Here is a 10,925-nt window from a genome sequence, read left to right on the forward strand (position 1 = left end):
TGCGGGGGGGCTGGACTCAGGACTTTATCCCTGGCAATTTAGAAGAGGGCTGTCGAAGACCTGCTCTGTCGAGCGGAAAAACCACTTGAGTCGTGCTTAACTTCATCAAGGGAACTGCATAGAAATCAGGGAGCTTGCTAAGAGAAATTAATAGAGCAGCCAGGGGGGCAGGCTGCCTGCAGACAGCATGAGAACCGCTCAGATCCGCATGCTGGAGACTTTCAGTAAATGAACATGTCCTTTAACAAGATTTGCAAGGCCAGCATGGCCAAGGAGCAGAGTGAGTAAATGGGTGGGAAAGGTCATCCCTCAAGGAAGGGAGCTGTGCCAAAATGAAGAGCACATGAAAGGGGGTAAGGTTACATGAAAAACAAGAGCAAAACAACCCGCAGAGAGCCTTTGAGGAAGATCTTGGCAACAGTTTAAAATTGCAAATAATTTTGCAGTGCTAAATTTCCTAAATTGTTGCCATAGCAATGAGAGTTTGGGGATGTCCGGGGTGCATCAGAGTGCTGCAGCTTAGATTTACCCCTTTGGATGAATCTTGGAGTAGGATCTGTGAGTCCTGACAGCTCTTTCTGTTAGGACAAGGAAGCCAAGTGTTTCTATCCCTGAAGCAGACATCTATGGCCCACAGAGGGGTGATGCTGAAGGAGCAGCCTTGGCACATCCTGGCTGGTGAGCAGAGGAAGGGCTGGGACTGCAAGGACAAAGTCTACGAGTACAAAATGCAGCTGCACTTGCTGTCAACTGGTAGGAAATTAGGGCAGTCGCTCTTGTGAGAAATCAGCCTTGCACCAACAGAAATCAAGCTGTTACACCAAATGCAATCCTGGATAAATTTATCTTAAGAAGCAAGCCTGCAGAGGAAGATAAAATCAAGTTAGCAGAGGCTGAGAACACTGTCCATAGACGAAAAGCCACTGTTCCCTTTATGGCTTGCAGATTAAAGTTTTCCCTTAAAAATCATTTCCCCCCACTCAAACACTACCACTAAAATTTCCCTTGAGCCCCAAGCACTAGGCAATATGTTGTTATGTGTGAACAGAGCTCTCAATGGAGCCTGCATTAGAGAAATCATATTGAAGCTTCCTGTTGGGCTGAGAGAGGTGTCTACAATGGGAGGAATATTACAGATTATTCTTACTTTACATAAATATGCTTCATCACCTCCACAGCTAAAACACAAGGCTCTGCATTTTGAAGAGGAATGTTTTTGGCTAAAATTAAATGGGCTTGGAATAAGTGCAATCCAGAGGCTCCTGGCTCAGCAGGAGGGAGGGAGGTAAGTCCCTGAGGGCTCCGTGTGCCAAGTCCTCCTGAGCAGCTTTGCCCCAGGGCTTGCCTGCAGTCAGCAAATCTCCTGCCAGCACAACTACAAATCCCAGGTGAGCCCATGAGGATTGTTGTTCTAATTAACTAATGAAGCCGTCTCCTGTTGGGAGGATGGATAATCTTAGCTGGAGGTTTCCTCCCCGTGGTGGGGGAGGACTTGGAGCAACACCCACCTCCTCCCATGGGACCTCATAAATGTTTGTACACCGCGGGGCTGTAGGTGCTGCAGGGAGGTGCTCCCAGGCACAGCATCTCCCTGCACCCTGCCCTCAACCTGCCTTCAAAAATCTGACTCTGTCCTCTGTCTCACCCTGCCTTCAACCTGCCTTCAAAAATCCGTCTGACCCCTTCCTCTGTCTGGCAGGTCCAAAAGCAGTTCGGCTGCTCTCATCCCTGAGTTTTAACTTTGGTCTCACAGTTTTCAGGCAAATCACAAGAGAAAAATTAACATTTGAGGAGGGTGAAGTCTGTGCAGGATCTCCCCGAGCTGCAGCCATGCACAGCACAGGAGGATCCACTTCAAAGGGAGGAGCCACTTCATTAAAAAAGAGAACTAGGGCTTTTGATATCAAGATAAACATCCTGATACACATCAAAGCAGCTTCCTCTCCTTGTCCTCAGACACCCTCTCCTGCTTCACTTAAGTTATGGATTTTGGAATTATACCTCTGCCTAATCCATGCTGTGCTGCATCTCATCTGGATGGCTGTTTGGTGGGGGAGATTCTGGGTGCTGTTTTGTGGTGTGTGAGACCTTCAGGTCATGTCCATGAACCTAAACACTTTGTCATTGCCTTCTGTTCCACACACAAAGAACTAAGAGCTGCTGGTGAAAGTGATTCCATTTCCATTGAAAAACATCATGTTTTTAAAAGAAAGTGCTGTAGGGAAGGGGCCAAAGGCCAGCTGGGTTGCCTGAGAACCCAGAGACATCCATCCCTTTGGACACCCACCTTGAATGGATGCAGGCCCATCCTTGGGCACCCAACAGCCTGGGAGAGAGGACTGAGGTGAGGATGCAGGGGTGGTGTGTGCACAGGGTGCTGGGGGAGTCACACCCTGTGGAGAGCCTGGTTCAAGCATGGCTTAAAGAAAGAGGCCATGAAGGTAGACAGCTGATGGGAAAGTAAAAGGCAGCTGTAAAGCAGCAGTTCCCAGGCTTGATTTTGTAAATAACTAGGTTCTCAGGCACCTTTTCTATAAACAGCAGGATTCTCAGACAGTCTTCCCATAACAGTCCTTGGCTGCTCTGGGAACAGATATGAAGGTTTTGAGAACTTTTCATATCACAGTGAGAACACTAATTTTGGTTTCAATAACAACCACGGGTATTGTAAACAAAAGGAAGGGTTAGAGTTTTTCTCTGTAACCTATCGTGAGCTCAGATTTTGCAATATGCATGAAGTTAATTAACACTATTATAAAGGGTGACTGATTTCATCAATAAATCGGAGTCGATGCTGATCAACAACAAGATGGGTCGTCTCCCTTCGCTTTCAACAACGCCCACCTTGCTACACCTCTCCTTCAATATTGGGGGATTACGAGAAGGATTTCATAAGGCTCAAGAGCCTTGTCCAGTTCCTAATGCCAACACCTCGTGCTTTTGCTGTGGCCAGGGCTTTATCAGGGTGGCCATTGGAGCTGGGCTGCAGGTGAGCTGTGGCCAGGAGTTCTGCGTACCCCTCATCAGGTCACCCCAGGCCTTGGGGCACTCTTTGGGACAGGAAAGAAAAGAGAAGTGGCTGATGCAGTGGGGAAGACACAGGACTGAGCATTCAACTATTGGCAGGCAACTACAGACACAGCCCAAAGCTGCTCTCAGGGCAGCCATTTGGGTCACATTGGCTGCGCTCCAGGTTTGTGAGATGGGGCTGGGCTCAAGAGGGCACAGTTCATCACCTCCAGGTTACTGTGTGCTGGCTGGAGCGAGGCACAGGGGCAAAGAGCTTGCTGTCACTGGCAGGTAACAGCTTTATTAATTCAATTCTTCTAGACATGAACATAGGCTCTGGACATGGGGCAGGCCATGCAGGAGGGAGAGGATCAGGAGGGTGGTACAGCTTTGACTTGCTCCAGAATGGGTTAAAAACAAGGAAAAATCCTCCATTAAAAACAAGGAAAAATCCTCCCCCCGTCTCCACTACCCCAGGGATCCATTCTAGCTGCCCTGGCTGTTTTGTTTCAGCTGCCCTGTCCAAGCTGCTGTGTGTGACAGAGGCAGAAGGAGTTGTATGCCCAGGCTGCCCAGCGCAGTATCCTCCAGGCCCCATGGCCTCTAAACAGCAACACTGAAATCCTGTTGAGGCACACTGGTGCTTTCACTTGTGTTTCTAGCCTGGAGAAGATCATGCATGCCCCAGAAGAAGCCCACCCTATTCCCTGTGCTCTCTTGGCTGTCACTCCAGCCCTCAAGTGCAGACACATTGCATGTGCCTGGAGAGGGGGTCTCACCAGGCAGAGCTTGTGATGGAGACCCCCAGGAAAGGCGAGGGCTTCGTCTATCCCAGACCTCTCACACCAGCATCCCCCTGTGCCAGCCCCATACGCCTGCTGGAGCCTGCACTGCGCCCCAGCACTCGGGGCTCGCTGGGGAGAGACTGGGGCGCAGCCCTGCCCCGCTGCCCCGGCGCTGCCCCGAGCCCCGGCCGGAGGGGAGCAGGGCCGCGGGAAGCGGGGGCCACGGGATGTGTGCAGGCGGAGGCTGGAGCACAGGGAGCCGTGGGGCGCCCCAGCCTAGCCCGGCAGGACAGCCCCGCTGCCCACGGCCCGCGAGTGGCGCTGGGGCAACCCCTCGGCACGGGGACACCGCGGCGGCGGCGATGCCGCAGCCCCGCCGGGCCGGGCGGGCTCCGGGCCCTCCGCGGGAGCTCCACCGGGACTGCCCCGCCCCTGACGTCATGGAGCCCCGCCCCCTCTCGGTCACGGCCTTTGCGATTGGGTGGCGTGCCCCGTTGGACCCGCCCACCCTCTCCTTTCTGAGTTTCTATTGGTGGCTGAGCTGTCACTCCAGCCAGGCCACGCCCCTCACAGGCAGGCGGGGACCTGCACCCTGGAGACCGCGATCCCTGCGCTCCCCCCGCGCCGCTGTGCGTCTTCTTGGCACCGCTCAGCACGCCCGGCAACCCTCACTGCAACCCTGCACCGCTCACTGCACCTCACTGTACCCCTGGCACGCTCCTACACCTCTCGCTGCAACCCCGGCACCCCTCACTGCACCCCCGGCACCTCCAGTGCCGCTCACTGCACTTCACTGCAGTCCCCTGGACCCCTCACTGCACCCCCGGCACCTCCAGTGCCGCTCACTGCACTTCACTGCAGTCCCCTGGACCCCTCACTGCACCCCCGGCACCTCCAGTGCCGCTCACTGCACTTCACTGCAGCCCCCTGTGCCGTTCACTGCATCCCTGCACTGTTCACTGCCATCCCCTGCACCCCACACTTGCTCCCCACTGCGCTCTTCAATGCCCCCCTCACTGCAACCTCACTGCACTCCTCAGTGTGTCCCTCTGCACCTCTCACTGCACCCCCAGCACCTCCAGTGCCACTCACTGCACCTCACTGCAGCCCTCTGAGCCTCTCACTGCCCCCCTGCACCATTCACTGCCATCTTCTGCACCCCACACTTTCCCCCCACTGCGCCCTTCAATGCCCCCCTCACTGCAACCTCACTGCACTCCTCAGTGTGTCCCTCTGCACCTCTCACTGCACCCCCAGCACCTCCAGTGCCACTCACTGCACCTCACTGCAGCCCTCTGAGCCTCTCACTGCCCCCCTGCACCATTCACTGCCATCTTCTGCACCCCACACTTTCCCCCCACTGCTCCCTTCAATGTACCCTTCACTGCACCCCTCATTGTACCTCCCTGCACCTTTCACTGCACCCCTGCACCCTCCAGCACCGCTCACTGCAACCCCCTGCGCCTCTCACTGCACCCCTGCACTGTTCGTTGTCATCCCCTGCACCCCACTGTTCCTCCCACAGCCCCCTTCAATGCACCCCTCACTGCACCGCTCATTGTGCCCCCTGCACCTCTCACTGCACCCCACCACTCCGGGGAAATCCCGGTTCCCAGTGTCCCACATCGCTGTGTCCCACTCATACCTCTGCTGCTATCCCCTGCGCCCTGACCTGCAGCTCCCAGGACACCACACATCCCCCAACACCACCCTTCTCAGCTGCCAGCCCCCTCCTGCAGCCCCATCTCAGAGCACCCCTCACACCCTTCACCTCCTGAACGCAGGGGAAGAGCCCACCCCACTGCCCCAGCACCCCAGAGCTGAAGGATTGGTGCTGTAGTGCCTCAGGGCTGGAAGGAGTGGGTGTAGACCCAAGTGAGGAGCATGGCAGAATGGCAGGGAGCAGGCCAGGGTGTTGGGGAGTGTGGTGGGATCACGGGGATCCCAGCAGGCTGACTGGGAGCACGACAGGACAACCAGTGGAATGATGGGGAGCACAGCAAGGTCAGTGTGGAGCATGGACAACCACAGCCCAGCCATCGGAGCTTCCCCAGTGCAAGCAGCAGGGCTCAGGAAGGGAGATCCCACCTTTCTCTCCTCTTTGCCCGCCCTGATAGGTCCCAGGAAGAGAAATCCGGGGCAGAGACGTTTGCAGGCCCCATCACTGTGAGGCCTGGGGCCAGAGCGGCTGGCCAGCAGCCAGGTGGTTTCTGCTCCTGCTTGGGAGCACAGAGGATGTTTTGTATGCAGTGGTGGGAGCACCGTGCCCACCAGGGCTGGCCCTGCTGCCAGCAGCCCCACAGCCCCCAGCTCTCGCCCACTGCATCACGAGGCCTCTGTGCCTCTGTGGCATGCCTTTCTCTCCCACCCAGGGTGCACAGCTGGATGGGATGAGGGACAGTGCCGGGGCGCCACAGGCCTTTCCAGCACTACCTGCCCATGTTTCTCCTCTGCTAGATGATGTCTGGGCTGTGATGTTGTTGCTCACTGCTGCTGTGACACCTGCTGTCCCCCTGCCACTTTGCTGTCGGGCCCTGTGACTGTGCCCCTGGTCCCTATCCACAGCTTGGCCACATGTGGGGTGCTCCAGCCAGCTGCCATGTGCACCTGGAGGATGTGGGGTGCCCTGGCAGGCTCCTGGAAGATGGTGGGGCAGGCAGTGGGCCAGGGTGTGGGGTGGAAAGGGCAGGAGTTCAGGGACACCTAGCTGGGAAGTTACAGGGACGTACTGCAACCTCACCCTGAAAGTCGTGCATGGCATCCAGGCAGTGATGAGCCAATCCATCATCCATACATCCTCAAATTGGAATGACAGCTGCTTCAATATGGACTGCTTGCTCACCTTCCTGCCTGGGCTTGATCTGGCATGGACTGGCCTCTGCACGGTCTCCTCCTCTTCTGGGAGAAGTCGCAGGCCACCTGCCAGCCCTCCAGCACGTGGCATCTGGCATGGCACACCATTTTCATGATGTCTACATCATGATGTACACTTCCTCTTCCTGGATGTGGCAGAGATTCTGAAGGCAGACAGCACCCTGCCCCATCCCCAGGCTGTGCACAAACTGGTGAAGGTGGGGGGTCCAGGTGTGCGTCAGAGGTCCCATCTCCAGGCACACACTATGGTATGTCTGCAGCTACTGCTACCTGATGATGATGATCCATGTGCTGAAGCAGGAGGATCCCTCCTGGAGCAGGAGGGCCTCATCAGAGCGTGTGGCAAGCCCAGGCTGTGAAAGCCCCAGGAAGAAGTCTGCCAAGAACCTGGACACTAAGAGACCGCGGCTTCTGCACACGCTGCCTCCCCAGCACAGCATCACCCACCCCAGCCTCCTTTCCTGCGGAAGGATGCAGCCTGGGCTTCCTGGCCTCCACTCCTGGAACTGGCCCTGCTCTGCTCCACAGGCAGCAGCACATCTCCCAGGAACGTCTGATGCCCACCCCAGGTACTGCTTGCTGTAAAGGGTAAATAAATTACTTCTGCCCCATGCTGTGTGGGCTGGGAGTTTCTGAGTCTGTAAATAGCTGAGTTCCCCTCATGCTCATCTCGAAAGTGAGAAGGGGAACATTCCCCAGAGAGGGGGAAAGAATTGGTCAGTTGCCATCACTGGTAGAAAAGCTATTTTTAATTTTATTAAATGTCTCTCTAGTATAAACTCCAAAAATATCTGGAACCTCTGATATAAAGATATGTGCCATGGCTCTGTAGCAAAGCTGTTGCTCCTGGGGCCAGCAATGGTGGCGCTCAGGGGGGGATGCACCAGGCATCAGGGGACAGCTGAGGCTTCTCTTTGTGATCCGGGGAAGTGTGAGGAGCACCGGGGTGGCAGGGCACTCCAGAGCCACCCTTAAAAAGGGGCACGTGGGGGACACAGTGGCCAAGTGGGCCAGGATGGGTCTGTGTCTGGAGCAGGAGCTGGTGCAGGGTCTCACCCACCTGCACGAGGCTGTAGGAGAGGTTCTCCAGAAGTGCCTGCTGCTGCTGTGATGTGTACAGGATCTGCACCAGCAGTTGCTGGACATTCTGGAGCAAGCCTGTCACGCCAGACCCTGCAGTGAGAGAGCGGTCAGCGGCACCTCACCATGGCTCCGAGAGCTCCCTGTGAGGCTGTCGTGGAGCTGCAGGGAGCACCCACCATGCAGGCTTGTGTCTGATGCATCTTTACCTGCTGCTGGCTGCTCACTTGTGGCTGCTGTCCCGTGGGAGCCCGTGGCTGCAGCAGCCAGTGGCAGCACTCGGTTTCCTCTTCCCATCCCCAGGGACGTCTCACCAGGAAAACCTGTCACGAAAGCCTGGCATGGAGCAAACAGCAAGAGTGATAGAGACACCCAAATTTAGCCTGCCTACGACACAGAGCCCTGGGAAGGCACTGCCTCTGGGAGCCCGTGCCCTTCTCATTGGCAGGACAGGATGGAGCAGTGTCCTGGAGTATGAGGATTCACTCAAAGCTGGAGACACTTACTGGCCTTTCCCTCAGCTCCTTCCTGCTTCAGGTCAGTGTGACATCATGGAAGGAGAGCAGACCCAGCCTGTGAGCTTGTGCCAGGGCACACAAGCATGGTAGCTGGGGCATGGTACTCACCCGGGAGGGAGAGGGAAGAGAGGCAGCAACCGGTGTCTGCAGTGAGAACTATACCAGACCCTGGTTGGGGCTGACCCACTGTGGGGCTGAGGGGGTTTACTGGGCTGAGCAGGGCAAGGAAAGCCTTACGTGGCATGGCAGGGGCTGTGGGTGGCACTCCAGCAATGTGTTCCCCACCAGCTGCTGGGAGAAAGCAGAGAGGAGACATACGGCTTCTGAAGGGACCTGCTGGTGGATCACCACCAGCCCGGGGTCTGCCCGCCTTGCCCCAGCCAGCCCCTCAGCCTGACGTGCCCTAGCCACAGCTCCAGAGCGCCCTGCAGGGCCCCAAAGCACTTCAGAGCGAGGTACAAAAGCAGGAGTCACTCACCCACCACTGCAATGCAGCCACCTCTGGGCTGGAAGGCAGCAGTGGCAGAGCAGTGCACAGCAACCCTAACAACACACTAGGACTGGAAGAGAAGAAGAATCCCACATCCACTTGAAACTGCAGGGGGAATTTGGGCAGACAGAAGGTAGTTACCCAGTGTGGGAAGATGGCCGGGGTGCCCACACAAACCAGACTCAGGGATGTATCCTGCATCACCTCAGGGCCAAATTCCCAGGAGTGCGAGCAGTGAGGGGCCTACAGGTTATACACATGGGTGGACTGAAGGGCAGGGGAGCTGCACAGAGCTCTGGCCCTGAAACACAGCCCAAACTCACCTGAAGCTTTATGATGTTACCAGGCCAGTGAGGAGCCAGGAACTGCTGAAGGGAAGGGAGTCACATGCCCTGCAATGCCACCAACCACGAGACCCCTGCGCAGTATCAGGGCCACTGCCCCTTCCAGACCTCTCGCCTCATGATATCCCCTAGGGAGCCAGCAGCCTTGCCATGCCCTCAGGCTGGTGCTCCCTCCTGCCCTATCCCAGCCATCCCCATCCCCACACGCTCTGGGGCTGGTCTGGAGCCAAAGCCTGCGGAGACGGAAGTCCAAACACACCCATCGTTGACCATCCCTGCTGAAGGACATTTGATGGATCCCCTGGTCATCTCAGCCTCTCATTCCCACCATGCTGGCATGGGCTTGGCTGGAGCCATGGCTGGAGCCATGCAGCTCAGCACAGCAGGGCAGCTCAGTACTTACGGCTCTCTGGTTCGTCCTTGGCACGCTGCAGCATCAGTGACAGCAGCATGCTGGGGGTGTCCCTGCCAACGCCGTGCTCTGCAGGGGTGCAGAAAAGAGCTTCAGTAACTGGAGGAACAGAGGTGTCCACCACTTCGCAGCCAGGACAAGCTGCCTGAGCCCATGGCTACCTGGTGGCTCTGGTGAGGATGGAGAGCGTGTGGCAAGGGCTGACCTGTGCCTTCTGGAGGGCAGCCTCATCACGACTAGCGGAAAAAGAAAGACCATCAACAGACCCTGGGTGTCCACATAACACCAGAGCTCTACCAGCACCCCACGTCCAGCCACGCTGCTGAGCCCACACGCCCGTCCCCGGCACCCACCTGGCATCCACAAGGCACCCACCTGGCATCCTCCGTTCGCCAAACACGGGCTGCCCCGCCGCCTTCCAGATGCTCCTCATGGCTCGGTAGTGCGGCGGCAGCAGGGCCGAGCGCAGTCCTGCCCTGCGGCGCCTCTCCCGCTCCGAGTGGAAAGCCTGCTTGAGCGCCTTCCACTTGGAGCGGCACTGGGCCACGGTGCGCTCGTAGCCGGCGGCCGCCAGCCCCTGGCAGACCTCCCGCCACAGCGCCTCGTTGGGTCGCGACGTGGAGGCCATGAGCAGCGCGGCCTCCCCCGAATCCCCCACCAGCGACAGCAGGCTGTCGACCTCCGCCTGCGTCCAGGGCGGCCCACGGGGCATGCTGCCGGCCCGGGCCGGCGTGCCGGCGATCGCTCGGCCGTGCGCTCCCGGGGGCACGCCGGGAGGATGCCGCGCCGGGGCGGCACGCCGGGAGCCGCGCCGGGCAGCGCCGCACCGGGAGCGGCACCGGGAGCCGCGCCGGGCAGCGCCGCACCGGGAGCGGCACCGGGAGCGGCACCGAGAGCGGCACCGAGAGCGGCACCGGGAGCGGCACCGAGAGCGGCACCGGGAGCGGCACCGGGAGCGGCACCGACCGCCCTTGCGCCGTACCGGGCTCCGCACCGGGAGCTGCCGGGAGCCGCATGGAGCATGTGCAGCCCCGGGAGGAGCCGCTGGGAAACGTAGTCCTGGACGGGACATCCTCCCGCAGCGAAAGGCGCAGCTCGGAGTGGGATCCTTGCGTGCCCGCTGGCTGCCCGGGGTGCGGGGGGGCTCTGCCGCTGTCCCTAACGAGGGCACGGCACGGGGGCCGTCACGGCAGCCCTGGGGGCTGAGGCGGGGGATAGAGCACCCCAACCACCCCCCATTTTCCAGGGCCGAGATGCAGCTGCAGCCACATGCAAAAAAAGGGGCTTGTAAGGAAACACCCCGTGGCCTTGCTCCTTGGAGAGGGGGGCAAGGGGATGTGTCCTGTGTCCCGAGGATACCCAGTCTTCCCTTGCAGTCCCCAGGGCAGATCAGACCGAGAGAGCCGCGCTTGT

At 58.3% G+C, this 10,925-nt stretch overlaps 1 protein-coding gene across 1 annotated transcript; it reads right to left on the bottom strand.

Moving 5' to 3' along the window:
* Nucleotides 1-7,440: 7,440 nt before the first annotated feature.
* Nucleotides 7,441-10,224, bottom strand: LOC132087085 (uncharacterized). Its single transcript, XM_059493113.1, has 6 exons — nucleotides 9,888-10,224; nucleotides 9,674-9,748; nucleotides 9,504-9,581; nucleotides 7,958-8,071; nucleotides 7,729-7,841; nucleotides 7,441-7,638 (listed from the first exon to the last, which is right to left on the bottom strand). Exons 1-6 carry the CDS (start codon nucleotides 10,222-10,224, stop codon nucleotides 7,537-7,539), a joined length of 819 nt encoding a protein of 272 aa, XP_059349096.1. The 3' UTR covers nucleotides 7,441-7,536.
* Between the last annotated feature and the right edge of the window lie 701 nt (nucleotides 10,225-10,925).

Source organism: Ammospiza nelsoni, chromosome Z (genome assembly GCF_027579445.1).
Source record: "Ammospiza nelsoni isolate bAmmNel1 chromosome Z, bAmmNel1.pri, whole genome shotgun sequence".
Classification (NCBI taxonomy): Eukaryota; Metazoa; Chordata; class Aves; order Passeriformes; family Passerellidae; genus Ammospiza; species Ammospiza nelsoni.

Excerpts from the sequence above, each read along its gene's own strand:
- LOC132087085 (XM_059493113.1), bottom strand. The coding sequence starts at position 10,224 with ATGCCCCGTGGGCCGCCCTGGACGCAGGCGGAGGTCGACAGCCTGCTG. Across the intron at positions 9,582-9,673 it reads ATCCTCACCAGAGCCACCAG|AGCACGGCGTTGGCAGGGAC; the intron begins GTAGCCATGGGC and ends GCACCCCTGCAG. Across the intron at positions 7,842-7,957 it reads AAGTGAGCAGCCAGCAGCAG|GGTCTGGCGTGACAGGCTTG; the intron begins GTAAAGATGCAT and ends CTCTCACTGCAG.